Source organism: Symphalangus syndactylus, chromosome 3, assembly GCF_028878055.3.
Source record: "Symphalangus syndactylus isolate Jambi chromosome 3, NHGRI_mSymSyn1-v2.1_pri, whole genome shotgun sequence".
Classification (NCBI taxonomy): Eukaryota; Metazoa; Chordata; class Mammalia; order Primates; family Hylobatidae; genus Symphalangus; species Symphalangus syndactylus.
This window is the reverse complement of record NC_072425.2, coordinates 55,225,532-55,249,834: the sequence shown is the minus strand read 5'-3', so window position 1 is coordinate 55,249,834 and position 24,303 is coordinate 55,225,532. Positions and strand designations below refer to the sequence as shown.

The window sequence follows — 24,303 nt, the reverse complement described above, 5'->3', positions numbered from 1 at the left end:
AGAGAGGGCCGAGCAAACTGCATCTGCTGTGTGCGCCCAAGGAATGGAAAGCAAGGACTTGAGGTATCTGTACACCCACGTTCACAGCTGCACTGTTCACAGGAGCCAGAAGGTGGGAGCAACCATGTCCATCAAGGGTTGAACACATACACAAAATGCGGTATTCACACACGACAGAGGAGTATGTAGCCTTGGAAAACCCTGACCCCTGCTACAGCAGGGGGGAACCTTGAGGACGTTATGTTAAATGAAAGAAGCCAGTTACAAAAGGATAAATACCATGTGATTCCACTTATATGAGGTACCCAGACAGAAACAGAAAGCAGAATGGCGGCTGCCCAGGGCTGGAGGAGGGGAGAATGAAGAGTTTGGATTTCACAGGTAAAAAGCTTCTGTTTGGGAAGATGAAAAGCGCCCTGCAGACAGACAGTGGTAATGGCTGCAAAACAACGTGAATGTTCTTAATGCCACTGACGTGCACAATGAAAAACGGTTAAGACGGCAAATTTCATCTGATGTGTATTTACCAAAGTAAAAAGCAAAACGCCATGCTTGTCATCAGGGGAGAGGAGGTGAGGGTGGAGGAACAACGTACCTCCCCAGCTGTAGGACAGGGGGAGGGCGTGGTACTGGCCCTTTCTCCATTTGCTGATCACCCTGAGAGAGCCTGATGGGGTCAGGGGGCACAGTCTTTTTACCACTCAACAGCCACTTCCTGCTGCCATGGCCATGGAGCTGGGCCTTCCACCCCCATCTGGAGCCTACTGGGGCCCAAGGAGAAGGCACAGGACCCCATGGCAGGCAGGATGCATTTCCACCTGTCCAGGCAACTAAGCCACGTCCCCACGAATGGAGGCTCCTACAGAGACAGGTGGGTCGGGTGGTCCAGTAGGACCAGCAAGCGCTTCCCCAAACCCACTGGCTCCTCCTCCTGGGTGTGAGGCTCCCTGTGTGGCCAGCTGCCCTGGTGTGGCCATGTGACCGAGTTCTGGGAGATGGCAGGTGGGCACTGACCCATAACCCTCTCTATGCAGCCCTCCTCTTCCTACCCCCTTCTGCCTTTGAGGATCAGTGCCCATGTGCCCTGGAAGCCTCCGCCAGCCTGGATCCCTAAGTGACCCTTGGAACAGAGTGTCATTCTCACGAATGTCCATACCAGCGGCCCAATCTTTATTCTAATGAGAAGTCCACATTTTAGAGATGTTATAGGTGCCTGCCCAGTCTGGCTGAGGCCACTGAACAGCACGATGGCCCCAGAAGAGCTTCTAGGTCCCCTTCTTTCAACAATGAGGCTGGGGTGAGGCCCCAGGGGGCCAGTGGCTAAAGCATCGACCCTTCAAATCTCCAGGGCTCCCTGTGTGTCCTGGAGACCAAGAGGCTGGTGAACAGATGCCAGTACCCGGTGGCTTATAACTTGCTCAGGCTATTTCATTCTCTTTTCCTTTCAGATCTGAGGGAGAACTCTCCATTAGCAGAGGGGAGGTGACCACGTAAAAGGACCCAGGCTCCCAAGCTTTGTGGATACAGGGGAGGGAAGAGGACAGAAGACCTGGAGGAGTGTTTGCAAATATGCACCTGCCAAGGGTAGGTATCTTACCCGGCCAGACAGGGGCCCCCTTCCTCTGCCTGTTGCTCCCAGCTGAGGGAGGAGAGGACTGACTGGGCCTGGACCCCACAAGGTGGATGGAGGTCCTGTTAGGAGCTAGGGCCAGGGAGGCAGCCCCCTAAAGGCCAGCGTGGATGCCCACCCACCCCTGACAAGGGCTGCTTGGGAGTATTGCAGGCCGGACCAGAGAGTCTCAGCCACAGGTGGAGACAGCTTTACAGATGAGACGAACCACTTCTCTTGTGGATTTTCCATGGTGACGAGTCAGCTGTATCACTATCATATCCCACAGATGCAGTCTGCACACCCCCCTCAAGCTCAGGGCATAAAAAGGTGTCTTCATGGAGCAGTGCCCACCTCTCCACAGCCTGTAAACCTGCACCAACAACTCAATGACATTCCAGCAACTTCGAAGGGGAAGTCCCGTCTCCCCAGGTCTGCCTTCCTGCCTTCCTGCCTTCCCCAATTCAGATCCTACAGCTCACGGAATGGCTCTGTGTCAAAGTCTGAAGGTTGGCTCACCCAGGGCAGACAGACAGAGGGGCCTGCCCAGGAGCCCGACTCCAGCTTGCCAACTCTCCTGTCACCTAGAATCAAAGCCACCGAGCGGGGAAGCCCCCGGTCCAGCTGCCTGAGTCACTTTACCTTCTTTGAAGACAACAGCAGGGTCTGGACTGGCTCAAAGTCCTGGAAGAGCTGGGTCTCCTCGATGATGTGAACAGCATGCTCGAGGCTGATGGCTTTGTGCAGAGCTCCCCGGTCTGCAGGGCCAAAGGTACAGGTCAGTGACACTAACCCAGACACAGAAACCAAGGACAGTGACCACAGCGGCAAACTTCACACTTTCCACTCTCAAGTCATTCCCTCCACAAGATACTTAGAAAACAATGATGATTTCTCATTAGAAACAAAAGAAGGAAAAGCCTTTGGCAAAATAAACAACTAGAAACCCAAGTGTTATGGGTTATTCCAGTTTTTTTCCAAGGAAAATAAACTGTTCCATTGTTGACCCCAAGAATCCTCATAACAGTCGACATTACATTTGAGGCTGAGTGCCACATGAGGGGGCTCCCACGCTCCACCAGCCCTCGGGGTGTCACTGGTAAGGGCCCTAGGCAGGCGGTGAGGACAGGGGGCATGTGAGGTCGGCTGGGAGGCTCCAAGGGCAGGCCACAATGCGCTGCCAGCCACTGTGGCTCCTGGCCCCTGTCCCTGTTCCAGAAGTGCTTATTACAGAGTCCACATGCCAGGGCACATCTAAAACCTGGCTCCTCGGCCAGGAAGCAGGGACGTGGTCTTCTGCCAGCAGTTAGGAAATGCCAGGCTGACGCCTCCTCCCAGGTGGCTCACACCTGCCCCCCCGCATGGGCATCGCCCCAACTCCTCAGCGGCTAGTACTCCTCTGCACCAGCCCAGCCCAGCCACAGGCCAGGACTTGTTTTTTTATTTTTAACAAGTACCCCCAGTAGCCTGGTGGTCCCAGATCTGAAAGCCACCTGGTGTAGTGACTTCTCAGAAATCTTTTTACGTTCCCACAAACCTCCCGGGTCACCTCGAGGGAGGCAATGGAACCACTCACAAAAAAGTAATTGGATTTCCCAGTTTTCCTACCAAAGGACACAGATGTGCTGTCACTGTCAAGCCTGCCAAGCCCTTGGAACCCACCTGTGCTGACAAACATGACGTCATAGACAGTCCCATCCAGGGCCTGGGTCCGGTCCACCACGATCTGGGTGTAGTTCACATCTTTCTTGATTAACCTGGGCCTGTTGTCTATTGGGGTTACCGAGTCATCCATCAAAGGGTGGTCTTTAACGAACTGCAGGGTCTTGTCTGGCAAATTCAAGGAGCTGGTGTAGTTGGCAGCCCGTGCCTCGTTGTCGATGCACTGCAGGGAGAAAATCCCCGCTGTTAATGTGCTCGTGCTCCCACCACCCAACAGGTGCTTCCACACAAGCAGCCAATGCAGGGGGGAGCTGCAAAACCTGGAAACCACACAATGCATGCCTTGAAATGAGGGTAGCAGTGAATAACTTTACTATGCAGAAAGGTGGCCTCTCCCCAGCCAGCAGAGGACACAGTTATAAAACACATCTGTAAGACAGAATTGCATTCACGATACATACTCAGGGAAGGAATTTGTATCTATTTGTAAGTGAAAAACACTTATTGAGCTTTCGAAATTGAAAAACAGAACATTGATTTGCAGCTTTCTCATGAAAAGAATGCTAAACATGGCTAAAACCAGGACAATTTTAAACAGCATAACAGCCTGAGGGACTCTTTTTTCCCGTTCTAGCTCCCTGATGTGTATAAACCAAAATCTGTGACCACGAGTGAACACATTTTACTAAGCTATGCACAGAAGGAGCCATGATGGTGTCAGGGACGCTGCCCTTGGGAGGGAGCTGGTGCTGCAGTGAGCTCTGAGGGCCAGGACACCCCATGTAGGTCACGGCCCCACAGAGGGGTGTGCACATGCCTGTCACACCCATTTCACCATGTGAGGGAGGGAATTGGCCTGGAAATTCCCAATTTCTACATAAAGTTCACTATATTTAGGAGGAAAAAATGTGACTCCTGTTGACTAGTGGACAGTGCAGAGGCCTCTGCCAAGAAATGATGTGTTTCTCTGTAAGAAACTGAAAATGAAACAGACCTAATTGTTATGCAATGTTAATTGTGCAAAACAGCTGCCCCAGCCTTCTTATTTGTGCAATAGTGTAGCAATGGCTGTTACATAACATGCAAAAGGGAAGAAGGATGAGCTGTGCTCATCGGCCGTCCCTGTCCCAATGCAGAGAGCCTTGGCGTGGCCAGGTACCCAGCCCATGAGCAGGCCCCAGTGCCTGTACTGGATTTCATGCCCTGGGCCTTGAAGGGAAAGCACGGCCCGCCCCCAATGTCCCAGCTCACCGCTCCAGGCCGCGGCTTGGGTACCGGGCCATTATAGCGCACCCACTTGGTGTGGGACTGCTCCACTGTGGCGCTCTGCATGTACTTCCCATGGGAGAAGACCTCCTCGGCTGTGGACAGGTTGTAGGCGCACACTGCCGACAGCCCCACGTTGTTCCTGGGGAGGGGAAAGAGGTGACAGGACCGCCTGGCGGCATCGAGGGAGCAAGGAGGGGGACTCCACCCAGGGCACTTACAGCTGTGGGGTGAAGACTGCGTAGAACACAGGCACCTTCAGGCCCGGGGACCTGAGCACGAAGACATCCCGCAGCACATTGAAGACCAAGCCGCTGTCTGGCCGGGAGCAGATGAGTCGGGCTTTCAGGAAGGAGGTCCATTTCTTCTGCAAGGTTCTCAGGCCGCCCTGGTCCCCCTAAAACCCCAACAACAAGACATGGTGGGCCAAGAGCGGATCCCCTGTGAGCAGGCACTAAGGTCAGAGGTGCACCCCTCCATGGCGCAGCACAGTGCAGCTGTGCCTGACTGAAACAAAGCTCGGGCAACAGGGGACAGAGGCCGCAATTACGTGTGTGGCCCGCAGCACCGCGTCCAGGTTCCAGCTTGGATCCCAGAACGCTCCCGGGTTAACACACAAAACAAAACAGACAAAAGCCCTGTCACTGAAAGCTCATTTAATCGTCCATGCCTGCCTGTGACCAGCATTCAGTCCTGCAACCGCAGAGGTGCTGCCGTGTTCACACACTTCCAACTGCCAAGGCCCCTGGCATTGTGTGACTTTCCTGACACAGGACCCATCGATGAACATGCTTTGAGTGGGGCAAGTGGCGGCAGCCTCCTTCCAGGGGACAGCCACCGGTCCAGCAGCCTGTCTTGGGCAAATGTGTGAACCTTCCTCCCTTTGAGGGAATAGATCCTTCACTTCCTTTCTACCCAAAGTATCTGCTAAAGTGCTTTGAACCTACTAAGTTCTTTATAAATGCTTTTCAGGGATCCGATGACCAAGACACAATTATAAACTACGCATGACTGTGTGTGGTCTGGAGAGAAATACTGAAACCACAAAACCTGAGTGCAGAGAAATATGAAATAGAAGCAGCCTTACTTATTTTGGATAAAGGGAATATGTTCCCCCTTCATCTCTGCTGTGTGATTACAGGAGCCCAAATTCTCTTTTTGATAAAAGGACTTCATTTTCCTCCTTGATGTTTTAGCAAAGAATAATTTCTAGCACATTTTTCATCACGGGTCTCATTTGGCTTTCAGGTCACGGGCAGCAGGTGAAGGGTTCATGTGTGCCTGGGTGGTAGGCAGGAGCTGTGGGGGCTAAGCTCAAACCACCCCAGTCCAGGAGTTCAAACAAGTATGGGGGAAAAAAAGGGAACAGAGGGAACAACAGCAGTGTGCCTACGACTTGCAGAGACTTGTGGGGGATGGGGGTGGCTGTTCCGTGCATCACTGGATCTGCTCACTGATCCTGCTGCAAACCCTCAGTGCTGGGTAATAAGTCAAGGTCAAGGCAAGTCTGATCCTTGGCTTTCCGATGGCAGGGGAGGGCTCGAGTCCCCTGGCCAGTGCTGCTCTGACAGCATTCTGAGCACTGTGCACGCCTGCCAGGAGCCCTGGCCCTGCAGCACCCTCCCCATCTCAAGGGCACTGGCTTGTCCCCCACACTCATACTGTTGATAGGATGGTTTCCTGGTCTGCAAGACAGGAGCATGGCAGCCACGGCTGGGGGGTAGCTGGAGGATCTGGTCAGTGAGCCCTGGCTACAGAAGGCCTGGGCAGGTAGCAAAGCACCAGGTGGATACTCAGGTGTGTGCATCACCCAACCTTCTTCCTTATGCAAGAGGCTGTTAAGGGAATGGTGTCAAAGGCACCCACTTTCGTGCGCCATAGGCATGAAAGGAACCCTGTTTCTCTGATGTCCTGATGGTCATGACTATATGAGAAAGGGCCATGCAGGAACTGTCTACCAATTTCCACTAGAGACGAATGGCTACCTGCTCCGAGATGAGCGCCTGGCCAGGGACATGGTGGCTGTGTCTCATGTGGTTTCCCCCAGCAACCCTGAGGCCTGACAATCCACCTCCTGGAAACTGCCACTGAGCAACCTTGAGATTTCCTGTAATCAAGCCCATAGGCCGTTCTCTTGTGCTGAGCACTGTGCCTACAGTGTGTCATTTTAAAGGCACCACTCCCCCCACTTTTTATGTACTTAAAGATTTGTGTTTTGACAAACTTCTATATTGGTTCTCTCTTATTAATCTTAAGCTGTCGGTTAATGTTTCACTCTTAGGTAGATTAAGACCCAAAGGTGAAATTCCAACAGACTCTGGTGAATACATTCCACAAAGCCTTGCTTTTTATAAGCTAAAGAGGTTTGAAGAGGGTGCATTAAAAGAAAGAACCTCCTGAGAACAGGAGGCTAATGGGTCACACATGGGGGCCAGCACTCCCTCGGTCCCCACAACCCCCAGAAATAAGATCCATTGAGAGCTGCATCTGAGGCCCAAGGGAATAAAGTGCTAGGGAAAGTGACATTTGAGACGAAGGTCAGGAGCCACCCATCATCCAGGCACACTATTGCCATGGCAGGGGCCAAGCGAAGCCAGAGTGCCTGGCACTCACCTTGCACACTCTTGCTATCCGTGGGATCAGCACCCTGAACACAAACTCGTACTCCACAGACACCTCCGTGAAGAAGAAGTAGACCCTGTCATCCTCGCCGTCAGGGCTGTCTCGGCTTTTTCGGATCACGTCGGCAAACACGAAACTAGGCTCTGCAGAGAGAGGACAGTGATTATCCCAGAACACAGAGCTGGGGCACTGCCTGCACCCACGAGGTCACAAGGACAGCCGGCACTGCCTTAGGGGCCTGAGGGCTTCCCTGCAAGGATGTCTGGAGTGTGCACATGCCACAATCCAAGCAGAAACTCCAGGGTCCGGGGATGATGACAGCCCTGAGCCCAGATGGTGCCCTACCCCCACCTCCTCAGCCTCAGAGAGGTGCCCCCGACGGTGGTTCTGCAGCGCATCCCACCCAGGTCCACCCCAAGAACTGACGCTGGGCCTCCTGACTTGAAGGTGGGCAGCCAGATCGTACCAGCATCAGAGACCTATGTAAGGCATGCATTTGCTGGTTTAAACAACACATGCTTCAAATAAACTCTAACCACCAGATCCTGCCCCACCCCGAGGAATGGCCGAGTGTCCCTGAATCTTGGGTCTGGGGATCTGCCCTAAGGTCAAGAGGTTCAAAACTCAGGGCTTTACTGGCTGGCACCCACAAGAAAAGCCCCCATGAACAGCCACCAGCTTCTTCCTGCACATTGAAGATGGACATCGGACATGTGCTGCTGGCAGCAACAAGGCACCCAGAGCCCATCTGACCGAGCGCTAGAGGCTGGGCCTGGAGGCAGGTCCCACACCAGTGTTGGTGCCACACTTTAATATCATTCTGGAAATTACACCATGTCCCCATCTGATTAGTCTTAGTTTACCACTTACTATCAGATTCTCAATTTTATGAGAGTCTCCCAAATCCATTTTTGGGAGGTTAGTGGGGAGCTGTCTTAAGACAGTACTCTGTTACCAGTGAAAACACCCAACAAGGTGCCCTGGGACTCTGGCCATTGCTGGACAGTTTGGGAAGTGTCCCCCACAAACAGGGGCTAACACAAGCTTGGGGGCCCCCAGGGCTCAGAGACAGCAAAAGGAGAGATCAACGGGTGTGCGCTCATGAGGAGACGTGCACCTCCCACTAAGGTGCACTGCTCTTCCTTACCGTTCAGCCAAGGGATTGCGTATTCCGTCCTCAGAGGACTGTGGGAAGAATTTCGGGAGATGATGGGTTCACTTCCCAAAAAATTATACGACGTCCCCGAATAAAGTTCTCCATCTGCAGGGGCCCAGAAGAAAAGAGGAAAAGGGAACCAACCTCTCAGGCTACGGCACCAACACTGGGACAAACATTCAACACAGTGTTTTCCTTTATAACCAATGAAGTCCCTGCCTGGGGAAAGGAAAAGACAGTCTCCTCAACTTTTGGGGTGTCCTATGTCTTCTAGTTCTTTCTTTTTTGAGATGAGGTTTTTTTGTTTTGTTTTGTTTTGAGACAGAGTCTCACTCTGTCACCCAGGCTGGAGTACAGTGGTGTGATCTCGGCTCACTGCCACCTCCACCTCCCAGTTCAAGCGATTCTCCTGCCTCAGCCTCCCAAGCAGCTTGGACTACAGGTGCGTGCCACCACGTCTGGCTAATTTTTATATTTTTTGGTAGAGATGGGGTTTCACCCTGTTGGCCAGCTGGTCTCGAACTCCTGACCTCAAGTGATGCAGGCATGAGCCACTGCGCCTGGCTTGAGATGAGTTCTTGCTGTTTCCCAGGCTGGTCTCAAATTCCTGTCCTCCCGCCTGAGCCTCCTGAGTAGCTAGGACCACAGGCGTGCTCTCGCTTTGCTGGGGATAATTTAATGTTCCATGTTCAGCTGCATTTTAAGAGTCATGGGGCAATAAGTACACAAGAGCAAGGAATTCCCGCATCCAGGAAAATGCTGGCAGATGCAACAGTGGGTGCACACCAGGCTATGACCACTTGCTCAGGGGTGTGAGACCACTGCAGACAGCATGTGGCTCAGTCAAAACCTTACTCTCAAACAGGAGCATCTGCTCAGCACGCGGGGATTATCCAAATGACATGAGCCAGCAATGGAAGCAGTGGATACAAAGTGACGTTTACCATGGCGGCTATTATCCTTGCAAACAATGAATTCAAAAGTTAAAGGGTCTATGCAGTCACATGTGCCTTTTGTAAGGATAGCTCCTATTTAAACAAAGCCAAGGAAGACAGCACTTCAGAGAAGATCCAAATATCCTGTTTGGTAATTAACATGCCACTGTAATCCTCAGGGTGAAGGAACTGGAGGGGCAGGACTCACCAACCATGACGGATGTGTAGCTGTGTGCTGGGTCAAAGGGACATCTTCCTTTGCCATCTTCATTTTTCCCCAGAAACTTAAAGGATGTTAAGTTCTACAATTGAATAAAAAGAGAGCACATCATCAGATGGCTGAATTTCTGTAGTAACAATGTGTCTTTGTACCACTTCATTTTACAAATTTGCTCTTCTCGGAAGACCAACAGGGCCGAGCAGATGGGTGTGGAGCTACGGGAGTCCCGCCCATCAGGGCCAGGGCTTGTGTTGCTCAGCACAGGCCTAGACATCAGCACCTTGGTGCCCTTGCTCCGATGCCCTGGCCAAGCTTCTCAAGATCTCAGACCCTCAATTTACTCATCTGCAAAATGGAAATGGCAACGCTGATGGCTCTAGGGCTGGAAAGCCACCAGGACAAACCCAATACAGGACATGCTCAGTATGTGATCGGAAGCCCATAAGCAGAATTTTAACATCAATAAGACAGCATTCTAAGCAGCTAGGTGACCCAATAAATAGGAAACAGAAAAACATAAACAGGCAGAATCCCTACGTCACTCCACCCACCAAAACACATTCCAGATGGATCAACAATCTGAGTACTAAAAACAGAACCGCACTGTACTAAAACAAAGCAGGGGCTGGCATTTCCATCTGGGGGTCATCTCATTACCTGGCCAGAGTGCCCACAGCCACATGAGGAAAAAAATACACAGATCCAACCACAGAGAGAACTGGAAAGTTCCACTCAGGGAAATAACACGGCAAGGTTAAATACGTGACAAACTGGGGGAAGTGCCTACAGAATGGCAGATGAAGTGTCTCCATCCCTGAACATGTGAGAAGTGTGGACAAACGAGTGAGAAAGGGCATCCAGGAGAAAAACAGGCAAAACCCAGCAAGTGACAGAAGAAACCCATCTGGACAGCACAGACGAGAGAGGGGCTGAGCCTGCCAGGAACCAGAGAGCACACAGAACACGTGTGGGGATGCCGCTTGGCAGCCAACAGCCTGGGCATGCTGAAGAACAGGGCAGGGCCCACAGCGGGGTGAGGGCACCCAGCACCTCTGCCGCAGGAGGCTGGCTGGAAACACGCTCTCAGAAGCAGAGCAGGAAGGCTCAGACCACGTGGAAGGCCGCAGCTGACACCCCTGAAAGGCCGGTTAAAGCAGCACACAGCTCTTCACCTGTTAGGTTAGGGAATATGAACCCCACTGGATGTGACCATTTATCATACCTTGAAAGGAGGTTTGGGGGCTGTTGGGGAAATCTGAACGGGGACTGGAGACTGGATGATGCTGGGGAATGATCGAACGTTTTCTTAGATAATGATAAAACTTAAGTTACATAGGAAAATGTTACCATTCTTAGGAGATGCCTGTGAAGGCATTTGGGAGTCATGAGTCATAGTTCAGCAAGCACACTATGATGTACACAGACACATATGTGGACAGAGACATGCACAGGCACACAGACACGTGAACACACACTCCCAATTGTGCAATCTAGGTTGCCAGGATATACAAGTGATACATCTTTTCTGCAGCTGCGAAAACTTTTATTAAAAATATCAGGAAAAATTGACGGGGTGTGGTGGCTCACGCCTGTAATCCCAGCACTTTGGGAGGCTGAGGCGGGTGGATCACCTCAGGTCAGGAGTTCAAGACCAGCCTGACCAACATGGAGAAACCCCATCTCTACTAAAAATACAAAATTAGCCAGGCGTGTTGGCGCATGCCTGTAATCCAGTTACTTGGGAGGCTGAGGCAGGAGAATTGCTTGAACCCAGGAGACGGAGGTTGCAGTGAGCTGAGATTGTGTCATTGTACTCCAGCCTGGGCAACAAGAGTGAAACTCCGTCTCAAAAAAAAAAAAAAAAAAGGAAAAATTATAGGTCTAAATTTAAACCAAATACAGTATCTAACCTCAACAGCTAACCTATCTACAGAATGTAAGTTTAAATGACAGAACTTTAAGCTCCTGATTGAGTTTAGCCAGAAAAATCCTTTGTTGTGCAAAATGTTTCTGGTCCAACTGTACTTTCTGCACAAAAGTAAATACAAACGACTGTCTTTGAGGACTGAGGGTCTTACTATCCCCAAAGCACCCCCACCCCCTATCAGCTTTCGTTGCCAGCATCTATGGTACAGGCAGCTGGGTAGACCCCTACTATGAATCTCACCCCAGACGTCTGTGTGCAAATACCAGGCTTCCTCATCAAGTCTCTAATGAGGCCATACGTTGTCTTGTCATTTATCTCTGACTCAAGATTGGAAAATATTTTAATTCCAATTAATTTAGGGTTCTAGCACATGATGCTTTTCACTGTGGCATATTTTACATTTATCAGGACTCATTAAAATCCAGGGACACACTGTAGAAAATGTGCTTCATTTTCCATGTTCCCATGGACTTATTTAAAATGCTACTTCTCCCTCTCTTTCTGATGATCATCACATTGCTCACCAGATTATCTGGATAGAAAGGACCCTCACACAGGCGGAGGTGCCAGACACCAGGCTGGGCAGTCAAGGATGTGACCCAGTGAGGGACAGAGGCCGGACTTGCTTCTCAAGGAGCTCAGCACACTTGACCTGCTGCCCCTGAGTGGACGGACCCAGGAGTGGTTCAGTGAGAAAGCTGCACACCACAGCCGACCCGAAGGGTGGGTCCCACAGCCAGAGCACAGATGCACCAACCAAGAACACACAAGTCAGGAGCAAGTCCTGACTTTTCCACCTGACCCAGATGCCCAGAGCTGCCAGGCTGTCTGTCCTTTCCAGCACGCGCCCCCACCCCATGGCATGTTCAGGCTATCTGTCCTTCCCAGCACGCCCCCAATGCCATGTTCAGGCTGTCTGTACTTTACAGCACGCCCCTCCATGGCATGCTCTGCACTAGCACCAAGGGCTCCCAGCACCTTGAGCTGCACCCCAGGCCTCACCCTTGGCCATGGACACCGAAACTTAGAGGAGCCAAGTGGGCTGTGTGCCCGACAGCAGCCGTGCAAGACTTTCAGAGGAGCCACAAGCTGCCCCCGTTTTCTGCAGCTGGCTCTGAGAAAATCCTATTTTTTAGGGTGGAGACAGCTTTACATCTGCTTTGAGCCCCCTTCTACTTTAACTGCTGACCAGGCTGGCGTGAGCACAGGGAGGTGCCCATCAGCCTTACCAGGTGGTCGCAGGCTGGCTGGAATGCGTTGGTCCCACACACGTAAAGGGAAGTGGCGCTGAGCGGCTGCAGCACCCGGATGTAGTTGAGGCACTCTGTCTGCAGGGAAGAGAAATGCACCATTAGCAACCGTCCAGCCCAGACGCCCTCCACTATTCAAACTGCTCACGCCGTTCATCTCAGGGGCACAGACCCACATTCACCAACACCAGCTCACACGTGGCCCCAGGCCAACGAGGCAGGTGTGCATTCTCAGCCTTGTCTTGTCATCTAGACCCTCTGCAACTCCTCTTCACACACTGGCCTGTTCTCGTACAGTGGGAAGTTCACTGAGACCCCAACTCCACCCTTAGGCAAACCTAAAGCTGAAACTGGCCTGAGTAACTGTGTCTCTGCAGTGTCCACATGCTATTCAGGTGCCAAACAGGATTTTGTTTCAGTCCCTAATTGATACTCAGCAAAGATGTGGTGACTAAAAAAAAACTCAATGAATGCTTACCTCAAATCTTACTGGGACACCCACTGTTGAAAGCAATATATTTTACTCTTGCTAAGTATGTGGACCACTTGTTCTGTTGCCAGGCCTGGAGAAGTGTCCACCCTACAGAATTTCCTCTTTGTTTCTGGAGACCCTACCCTGCCTCCCACTTGCACAGAACTAGGAACAGCTATACTAGGTCTACCCAACCCAGGGTCCCAGTCCAGCCCCCATGGGAGAGGCTGCACTAGGAGAGCCTGGAGCCCGGCTTGGCATCAGAAAGGCCCAAGCAGGAAAACAAAGATACCATTTCAGAACCCACTATTTTAGGCTAAAAGTACTTGCATTACATGTGCTATAGTCTGAAATCATCCCACATCAGGAGAGTTCTCTTTTTGCTTGACTGGTTTTAGACTGGTTGGAAGTAATTCACTATTCACCCCAACCCACCTGCACACCCCGGGAAACAGGAGCTACACTGCACCGCCTGCTTTTCCTCTCATTTCCTAATCTAACTTTGGATTTAGAGACAAAGACTTCAGTGCAAGAGTTTAGCATTTTGCTAAGAAAGTTTAGCATAGACTTCCTTAGGTTTTCTTTCTTTTTTTGCCGTTAACTCAGCTTGTCTTGACCACCATTGAGGAAGAATGTCCAGTGCCAGGTACGGACATGATGGCTCAGAGGCTGGTGAGGGTAACCTAGAGCTGCAGACGGGAATGAGTACTCGGCCCAGGGCTCCCTGAATGAGCACCACATTGAGGGGCCTGAGGGACCAAAGGGACGGACGTGTGCCAAGAATCCAAAAGTCCCAGTGATAGAGAAAGGGGCCAGAGAAAGTCTAGGCAGACGGGCAGGTCCCTGACAAAACCCCACATGTGAGCCAAAAAGCCTAAAACCCGCAGCCCAGAGCGAGAACTTCTATCCGTTTGCCCGCTGTCTCCCGATTGGTTCTTTCTGAACAACATCTTTTTACGATCAGATGTTGCCTTTTCTGAAACTACCTACAGCCCACCCTGCCCCTCATCCTGTGCCTATAAAGAGCCCAGACTCAGCTGATAGAGAAGAGAAGGTGCTGGACTAGAGAGAGGCGACTTGACTTCAGAGGGATGGCTGGACTTTGGAGAAATGGCTTAAATGGCTTAACTTTGGAGAAGAGCCGGCCAGAGCTGGCCAGACTTCAGGGAAGATTATTTGCTCGTCTCGTTCCCTCTCAAGCTCCCATCTCCGCTGAGAGCCACTTCCATCGCTAAACAAAATTCTCTGACTCCACCATCCTTTAAGTGTCCATGCAACCTCATTCTTCTTGGATGCCGGACAAGAGCTCAGGACCCCAAGTGTGTGTACCCAAAAAAGGCCGTCATACTGGCCCTTTGCCCTCACTGGCAGAGGACAGCTGTCCCATGCAATGAGAAAAGGGGCCCACTGAGCTTATAACACACCGCTGTCCACGGAGAGCAGAGATAAGAGAGCACTGTAACACACCCTCTGGGGCTGCAGGGGTCATAGGCACCCCAACCTGGGCACCACCACAGGGCCCACACAAAGCCTGCTCCTGCTGGCACCCAAAACAGCTGGCCAGATCCCACACTCGCTCACTCATGTGCTCCCTCCTGCAAGAGGTTGAGCACAGCAGGCCGAATAAATGGGGCATCTCTGTCGCAAGTCCAATGAAGGGGTTGAGAAAAACTGCATGACTAGCAACTCCTCCAAGCCTAAGGCCTCTGGGTGCAAGGAAGCAGAACAAACCCTGAATTTCTGCACCATTCACCAGTGGGCTTCAGAAGTCGTGTTCTGTAGTCCAAGTTTCAGGCCATCTGAATACATTCAATTCATATAAACTTTAGAAAAGTATTTCTCAAAGGCCAACTATGTTTGGCACCTGCTTTGAGAAACCCAATCCCGATATTCAGGAATAGAGGGATGAGCTCCGAGACGCATCACAACAAAACCAAGCCCAGCAGAATGAACAGAGCCTGGAGAAAAGGCTGGCCTGCACTACAGGAATGCTGGCATTCAGTAGATTAAAACAACCAAGAAATACCTGAATGGGATTCTTTGTAGCTTGCAAAAGAAATTTACCTGTTTTGATTTCCCCTTTTCTGCACATTTTGCTTTTTTGTCTTCTGAGACCTTCCAATACACCTGTTGGAATAGAGTCCGTATCAGTGCATATTCTTTCAAAGAGATACTAGTATAAAAATGCACAATTTTAAAAGCACATGATAGAGTTTAGAGCTTAGAGGTTTCTCCTGAGATGATCAATTCTCAGACTGCAAGGGAGGTTCAGAGAGGAGGGGAGCAGCCTGGGGCCTTCATGAACATCCTCACTGTGATCCTTACCCTGAAACCAGTGGAGTCTGGAAGACCAGCTCCAAAATTTCCATCACTCACCATAAAATAGCAGCAAAAATCAAACTAGTGAAAGTGGAGAAAATTAAATTATTTGTCAAAAACCTAAACCATAAGTATTTTCAAACATCAAAGTGGGCTTTTTTCTATCCATTCAAAGTGACTCTACAGGCTGGGCACAGTGGCTCACACCTGTGAGCCCAGCACTTTGGGAGGCTGAGGCAGGCGGATCACCTGAGGTCAGGAGTTCCAGACCAGCCTGGCCAACATGGTGAAACTCCGTCTTTACTAAAAATACAAAAATTATCTGGGAGTGGTGGCGGGCGCCTGTAATCCCAGCTACTCGGGAGGCTGAGGCAGGAGAATCTCTTGAACCCGGGAAGCGAAGGTTGCAGTGAGCTGAGATCGCACCACTGCACTCTAGCCTCGTGTGCCTGGGCAACAGAGTGAGACTCCATCTCAAAAAAAAAAAAAGTGACTCTACAGTCCAGTTAAAAAAAAAAAAAAGCCTCAATATTCACTGTATCAGTAGAAAGGGAGATTTATGATTCCTTAAACTTGCATGTCGGCAGCAGGAGGAAGTGATGAACTAACACCACCAGCTCAGCTCAGGCACCATCTTAGTAAGATCCACATTCCTACCACCTCTTCTTTCAAACCAGGGACAATTCATGATAAGAAACTGCCAGGGGGTGGGGGCCTTAGCCCCTTGCCCTCCAAAGCCCCCACAGGATAGAAAGTAACATAAGACAAAAGGGAAAGAACAGAGGCTTCTATATCTATCCCTGCCTCACCTTCTCCAAAATGCCCCCTCTCTCTGTGATGTTCCATAACTGATGCAAAAGAAACCAGTAACAATACATTTTTCTCTACCAAAAGGCTTGTAGCGGGTGTCAGGACTCAGAGGTCAGGAAGCACACAGGGCTTCTAGGAGGGAGAGTATGAGGAGAGGAACCCCACTTTAGGTTTCTAACTAACTCAGTGGGTTCCTGCACAGCACCCAGGCTGCAGACACAGTACTAAAGGAGTGTCGTTTCATAGAAATGGAAGTCCTGATAGGGGCACACAAAAGCGGAACAGAGTCTCATTTAAAATAGCAACTTCCTTCAGCATTTAGAGTACAGCTGATTTAATCAACTCGCATGAAATGCATAAGGACAAGGGAACGTACACTTCAACAGACTCTTGATCACGTTTGCAGGGATTTTCACTGATGCTTGGCGGGGGTCTCTTTATTTTTTTCTTTTAAGTATAAGAGGTCCCCAAGCCTCTCCCCAACCCCGACGGACCACCATGTTGTCATTAACAGAGCAATACCTGGCTCTCACTGAACACCTGTGGGGCCAGCACAAACACACTGTCCACAATTCCCCCAAGACCGAGTGTGAGCCTGTGTGGTCAGGAAGGCGCTCAGAGGAAGAGAATTTAACAGACACGTGAAGAGTAAGAGTTGAGCGAGGTGAGACCACCACATCCTTCTGCTCAGAGTGCCTCACAGTGCTGAATACTTTGTTTTTGTTTTTTTGAGACAGGGTCTCGCTCTATTGCCCAGGCTGGACTGCAGTGGCATGATCTCAGCTCACTGCTGCCTCGACCTCCTGGGCTCAAGTGATCCTCCCACTTCAGACTCCCAAGCACCTCAGACTCCCAAGCACCTCAGACTCCCAAGACCTGAGCCGCCACACCTGGCTATTTTTTGCAGTTTCTGTAGAGACAGGGTTTCGCCATGTTGCCCAGGTTGGTCTCGAACTCTTGAGCTCAAGTAATCGGCCTACCTCGACCTCCCACAGTGTTAGGATTACATGTGTGAGCCACAGCACCCAGCCAAATACTTGTTTTCAGAGCATAATGCTCAGAGCTCATTTATGTGTCAAACAGAAATTGAGAAGCTAGACCCTAGAGATGAAAACAAAAAGAGATCTGGACAGAAAATGTCCAGCGTGAACCTAGAACAGATTCCAGAGAGCAAGAAAACTACCCCATACCGCGAGGTCTCAGGAGCCAACCCAAACAGGCTGCTGTTGACCGTGGATGCGACAATTTGAGCATGCGGTAGGGGTTTCACTGTGATGGGTCAAAGAAGAGCAAATATCTTTAAATCTATGACTTCACTGTGACACTAAAAATCAATCAAAAAACTCACTCTTGCCCTTCAGAGGGGAAACTGACTCATTAACTCATTATTCTGAAAACTGGTAAATAAAGGGCAAAGATTCCAAGCATCGATTCTGCATTTCCCCAAGGAACTAGGACCAAAATAGCTGGTGATGGGCACTTCCCCTTTTATATGATTTCCAGCTAACAAGTGGAGAAGGAGAGGTAGAATCAGAACATTGCGTTTTGCAATCTTTGATGAGAAGAGGATGGTGAAAGGCCACCGAGACTCAGGAGGAGGAACACCTGCCTCCATGGAGAAGCCCGCCTCTCACAGCCCCGAGTGGGGTGAGCCTGGACCTGACACCCAGCTGGGGATGTGAAGACAGAGCTGCATGCTAAAGACACCATGAGTGGAGCTGGGTGTGGTGGCACATACTTATAGTCCCAGCTACTCAGGAGGCTGAGGCAAGAGGATCACTTGAGCCCAGGAGTTTGAGGCTGCAGTGAGCTATGATCAAATTTTAAATTCGGTCTGATTTTTAAAAATGTTTAAAGACACTGAGGACTCAGGAGAAATGTGAAGGGTGGGACATGGGATGGGCTGTGCAGAGTAGCTTTCTCAGGAAGGAAACCGAGGCTGGCTCCTAGAAGCGGAGACTGAATGGACTGGGTGACCAGCTGCAATGGATTGGGACAGCGTGGTTGCAATCTGATTCAAACTAAACGTTCGAACCAACTAAACAAGCATCATCCACGAGAGAGTCGGTGAAATATCAACACTGGCTGAGTGTATGAAGATGTAAATTTTGCAGAAGCTATTTTTGGTTATTTGCACGACAAGGGGCGCTTTCCAATAAGAGATACCCAGATGAAGAATGTGGTGTCGGGATCTGCCTCAATGCCCCAGGAGGTGGAGGGCACTGTGGGCAGGACTGAACAGCTGGCCTTGCATAAGCTGCAGTGGGCACAGGGCTCATGACATAGCTGTCTCTGCTCATAGGTATGTTCGAGACTTTTTTCCTAATAAAAAGTTCAAAAACAAAAAAATCAAAGAGGGTGGTCCCTGGGTGAACTGCTGGTGGACACCCAAAGATGGGGCTGCATGGTCATAGCTACAGGATGGAGGCTCCAGATAAGTCAGCCCCCAGCCCCACAGTGGGGCCAGGAGAGGCTGCCCACTCAAGCTGGGCTGTGTGGACATGCAGGGGAGCCCAGGACGTACCTCATGCTGCTTCTCGGAGATGTTGAGTGCGTTCACAGCGAAGACCGCCTCCCGGGCACCTATGTACAAGGTGTCCTTGTCCTCGCTCAGCAGCAAGGCTGAGTAGTTGTAGATGTCCGGCTCATGAAACTGCACCAGGCGCACCTCTGTGGGATGCAAGGGCAGGGTCAGGGTGGGAGGAAGAAGAGAGCGATGGAAGCATTTTTAAACCTGGGCACATCCTAGGTCTCTGTCTCAGTGACAATGAGCACGTCTGGGTGCAGTCATGTCTCGAGGGCCATGTGTTGCTGCAACAGGCACTGTTGCAGTGGAGGCGGCCTCAGTCAACGCCAGACCCACAGTGTAGCCATCAGGTGTGTGCACGGGAACCACTTACGGCCCTAGAGCTCGAGCCTGGAGCTAGTGTGCTCACTTTGAGGCTGTGAGTCGGACATCCCTTCCTGCTCCCTCAGATCCCAGAGTCCCAAACCCTGCTCTGCCAGATGCTGCCTGTGATGGCTCCCACCCAACTCTGGTCTACATGCCTTGTCATCCACAGATTAGGTGTACAGGAATACAATGATTTAGGATTTTCTTATTCAGGAAAAGAATGTTTTACTTCAAAATCTTTACAAAATTTATTTTGGAGAATATATCCATCAACCCACGCAATTCTCAGTGATCACCACCACAAACTTATAGACAGAGAAACAAGTGACATCTCTTTGCTTATTAGGTTACTGTATCAATAGCTACTTAGGAAAATGAAGATTTGAGCAATAGCTGCTTAAGAATAATATAAATGTATCAGCATTATTTTTTTTAGGACCTGTTTCTTCAACTGTCCTGACAACGATTTGAGCATTTTGACCTTGGCTTTTTACATATTACCAAGAGTCTGCTTTATTTAAGAGTCAGGTGGGCCAGGTGTGGTGGTGGGCGCCTGTAACCCCAGTACTTTGGGAGGCCAAGGTGGGACGACTGCTTGCATCCAGGAGATCGAGGCTGCAGTAAGCTATGATTGTCCCACTGCACTCTAGCCTGGGCAACAGAGCCAGACCCTGACTTCAAGAAAAAACAAAGAGAGTCAGGTGTTCATGCTTTCTGTTCTAATTTTCCCATGTGGAAGAGAGATGCACACAGGCAGCAGGTCCTCTCTCAGCACAACAATGGCCTATACTGCTGACAGCTCTCAGCCACCTGCAAGCAACACCTTGCTCAGGACCCAGGGTGTAAGCTGTCAATCCACTGAGTCAGAAACCCGGGTCCCCAGACACATCCTCCAAGAGAAGAAATAACTAAAACAAAAACTAAACAGCAGGAAAGGAAAGTAGCTGGCATGAGGCTCAGCTGCACGTAGGACCAGCATCCTCATGATGCCTCACTGTTCTTCTCAGGCGCCTGGGGCAGATGCTCAGTGGGGCAGGTGCTTTGGCAGCACACCGCAAACATTACCAGCTACGAGGGAGGGAAGCTTCCTGTCAGGGGTCCCCAAATTCAGAAACCAAATCAGGAGGTCTGCACGAGCCTTGCTGAGTATCTACAGTTGTCACAGCCTCTCCCTTAGATCAGCTGCGTAGGCCTGTCTGCTCAGACAAAAGTTCTCAGAGCAGAGAATCCAACAGATCACATGCCAGCATCCTCAGCCACCTGCCTGAGCATCCCAGGAAGTGGGGTCCCCATCCCATCCCCAGCCACCTGCCTCAGGATCCCAGGAAGTAGAGTCCCTGTCCTGTCCCCAGCCACCTGCCTCAGGATCCCAGGAAGTGGGGTCCCTGTCCCGTCCCCAGCCACCCACCTCAGCATCCCAGGAAGTGGGGTCCCTGTCCTGTCCTCAACCACCCACCTCAGCATCCCAGGAAGTGGAGTCCCCAACCCGTCCCCAGCCACCCACCTCAGCAGCCCACGAAATGGGGTCCCCATCCCGTCCTCAGCCACTCACCTCAGCATCCCAGGAAGTGGAGTCCCCATCCCATCCTTAGCCACCCGCCTCAGCATCCCAGGAATTGGGGTCCCCATCCCGTCCCCAGCCACCTGCCTCAGCATCCCAGGAAGTGGGGTCCCCATCCCATCCTCAGCCACCCGCCTCAGCATCCCAGGAAGTGGGGTCCCCATCCCGTCCTCAGCCACTTACCTCAGCATCTCAGGAAGTGGAGTCCCTGTCCCGTCCCCAGCCACCTGCCTCAGCATCCCAGGAAGTGGGGTCCCTGTCCCGTCCCCAGCCACCCACCTCAGCATCCCAGGCAGTGAGGTCCCCATCCCAGGCCATCAGCACCCCTGCAGGCTTCGTCACTCACCTCTGTGCTCCCAGGTGATCCGGGGTATGGGTGCAAACGCCATCGCTGTCCCAAACATCACTGCAAGGGCCATAAGCAGCCCCCTAATGAGGGTGCACATCCTCATCAGGTAGAGGTGACCCCAGGGGCTTCAGCAGCAAAGGCTCACGGCAGCAGGTAGCCAGGCAAGTGTGCTATTGCAGATGCGGCTCAGTGTCCCAGGACCAGGGCCAGCAGCACAGCCTGGTGCTGGTGAACAGCGAGGTCCCTGAGAATCCACATTTCCCAGTTCTCCAGGTGAGGAGGGGTCGCTCTCACCACCGCAATGTCAAAGCCCACTTGATACTTCTTCAGGGCCTCAGAAGAAATGCTGGAAGGACATGAGAAAGAAGAGGCAGGACCCATGGTGAGTGATGACCTGCTTCTCACCGCTCTGTAGCCCCTCTGCTTGCCCTGGGTCCTCACCCGGGTCCATCTGCTGAGGAACATGGAAGGCAGCGGGGGACAAAGAGAGTCTTAGAAGTGGACAGCCCACACGGACACAGGAAAGCGAAGCCAGGGTCTTCAGGAGTCAGTGCTTCCCGCTCCTCCAGCTCCCAGCCCAGAATGCAGGACAGACACATGGAGGAGACCTGGTGTGGGGCACCCGGCAGACACACATGGCCGGCTGGCTGCCCAGCTTCCTTCCTGTGTGGCTGCTGTGTCCAGCTGGTAATGAGATGAAAATGAAGGAAGAGAACTCGGGTTTCAGTTTCCCTTAGAGACTCTGCCTTTGTAACGCTCAGCGAGGAAACGGCCAGAAAAACCAGAGGCTGCAGAGAGAGCTAAGATGTACATGTGAGTGCACACGCATGCACACACACAACATATGCGCACTCACATACACAGATGTACACCTGAACAAACACACGCACGTGAGGCCTCACCACGCAAGAGCGTCTGACCTCCTGCCCCAAATGGGACCCTGCTAGCTCTTCCAGTCGCACTTAAAGAAGTCTGTGCACCATAGAAACGGTGGTAACTCACTCTGATTTGCCTAGTCAGAAGTAGCCCTTAGTAAAAGAACAGGCTTAATGCTGCTTAGTGAAATTGTGGGGCTAGTGGTGGGAGAGGTGTGCATAGGCCTCCTGGCCCCATCTCTCATGTCCCCAACATTCTCTGATGACTGCATGACTACTGTCCTGGTGTACCTTTGCTGGGCCCCACAGCCTAACCCGCCACAGGACTGGCCCAAGGGGGTCTAGCACCTTGATCTGGGGCCAGCTGCACCCCTGGGTTCACTCTATGAGAATGTCCTGAGCTGGGCACCCAGTGATTGGGCACTTTCACATTACACTTCTGTAAACAGTTCACTCAAAACAGCAACCTGGGATCCCTGAGTCCCTTGCTCCCCCTTCTATCCAGGAGTCCTGTGAGGGTCATGGAACAACCACACCCCTGAGCTCCAGACTCCAGAACCCCACTCTTCCCCACCACCTCCACATGCCGCCTTCCACACCCAGCCAGACACAGCCGAAAAGGAACCTCACTCTGCTTCCAGCCAATTCCTACAGTCCGTGTCCCCACCTAAAAAAAAGCACCAGCAGTCAGGGGCTGACCCCATCTACCTCTACCCCCACCGCCACCCCTAATCCATAGATGGTGCTGCTGCTCAGCCCCAAACACATCTGGGGCTTGTCTCCTCCTGTCCATCTCCACCACCATCACTCATCTGAGCAATGCTCACCTCTCATCCTGGCCTCTTACTCCCTTACCTCGCTTCCGCTCTTGCTTCCGTGGTAGAGATCACTGGCTTCCTGCCCCAGCATCCATGTTCCTGCACTCTCGCTAACAGAATCCCGAGGTTACTTGGGTTGGCAGTGTGCCCAGCTCACTATCTCTCCCAGCTTCTCTGGTGATAGTTCTAGCCAAAAAAACTATACGTGGAATTTATTAGATGGCAATTCCAGGAAAGCTCTTTAAAGGAGGCTGATTCAGCTAGCAATTCCCTCAGTCCTTCTTCCTGCTGCTGCCTGGAACTAGAATGTGATGGCTGGAGCTCTGGCAGCCATGCTGTGAACATGAAGATAAAAGTCTCATTCTAAGAATGGCCAAGTGAAACCCACAAGAGCCTGTGAGACCCTGATAACATAATGGAGACTTTGCACTTGCTTTCTGCTGTCTATTTATTAGCAAGTCTATGCAGCCTTGCTAATAAAATTGTTAAAATCTTTACATTACTTGCTTGCAGATTTTTGTTACCAACAAATACCATTCCAAACTGACACAACCTCCCTCCAATCCACTGCCACAAAGTAGCAGTGGCCAAAGTCGTGCTCTTATCATAAATCAGATCATATCCTTTCCCCATGTGAAATGTTTCAACACCTTCTCATCACTCAGAATAAGGCCCCATATTTTCATCATGGCCAGCAAGGTCATGGACAACCCTACTCCACCTCCATCCAACTGCTCCTCATCCACACTCCCTCCACTGCACTGTCCTGGCTACACCTGAACACACAGGGCTCGGCCCCTCCGCAAGGCTGTGTAATGGCTGTCTCTCCTGCCTGTCAACACCATTTAGAACATTTCCAGATGTGTCTGTTCTGAAGCTGCCGGTCTAAATCCCACTGCACAGTCTCATTCATCTGAGAGGCTTTTCCTCTGTATAACTGATTGGTAATTAGGAGTGGCTCCCAAAAGCTGCTCCACTTTGAGCTCCCAAACCAGTAATGGTTTCTACATTGGCTTCCAATGAAGAAGACTCAATAAATTATAGGTTCAGATCTTCTGAATTCCAGGCATATTTGCAGTTCCTTGCCATAATGGTGTCACTTTTTGTTTGCAAAACAGAAGTAGACCTACTTGGCCTACAAAGTTGTGAGAATTATCTGCTAAATCACATTAATATATGACTAATCAATTAGCATCTGATAATAATAATGTTTATTGCTCTGACAAATATGAATGGAGCTCCTGCTAGGCCTGGAACAAACCAGTCCTGGCCCCACAGAACCCACACCCTGGAGTGGGGCTGCGTGGAAGCAACCAGCCCAGGGCCTGGCACACAGAGACATCCCATGCCCCTCCAGAGTCCTGCTGCCCTTGCTCTTCTCAGTCCTCATTGCATGCGATGACAGACATGGGAAAGGATGGTAACAGTGGTGACAAGCTGTCCACAGTCCCTCAAGAGAAAAGCTCCCATTAAAAACCATCTACCCCTCCTTTTGAAGCAATGATCCCCTGGCATTTTAAGGATGCGTCCTTTCTCCCGTTCCATGTGACAAACGTCAC

General features: G+C 51.2%; 1 protein-coding gene across 17 annotated transcripts in view; it reads right to left on the bottom strand.

Moving 5' to 3' along the window:
* Positions 1-24,303, bottom strand: part of SEMA4D (semaphorin 4D) — a 140,275-nt gene that overhangs the window by 21,270 nt on the left and 94,702 nt on the right. For 16 of the 17 annotated variants that reach the window (XM_055272008.2, XM_063636929.1, XM_055272013.2 and 13 more), the window contains 11 exons: positions 21,049-21,397; positions 18,773-18,918; positions 15,184-15,246; positions 12,627-12,725; positions 9,459-9,552; positions 8,307-8,420; positions 7,151-7,302; positions 4,759-4,934; positions 4,523-4,679; positions 3,272-3,494; positions 2,252-2,367 (listed from right to left, as the gene is read on the bottom strand). In XM_055272008.2, the coding sequence (XP_055127983.1) occupies positions 2,252-2,367; positions 3,272-3,494; positions 4,523-4,679; positions 4,759-4,934; positions 7,151-7,302; positions 8,307-8,420; positions 9,459-9,552; positions 12,627-12,725; positions 15,184-15,246; positions 18,773-18,918; positions 21,049-21,154 (1,446 nt within the window). In that variant the 5' untranslated portion in view covers positions 21,155-21,397. Of the gene's footprint in view, positions 1-2,251; positions 2,368-3,271; positions 3,495-4,522; positions 4,680-4,758; positions 4,935-7,150; positions 7,303-8,306; positions 8,421-9,458; positions 9,553-12,626; positions 12,726-15,183; positions 15,247-18,772; positions 18,919-21,048; positions 21,398-21,492; positions 22,101-24,303 lie in introns of those variants that run through there. The other variant, XM_055272006.2, reaches the window with a different exon arrangement.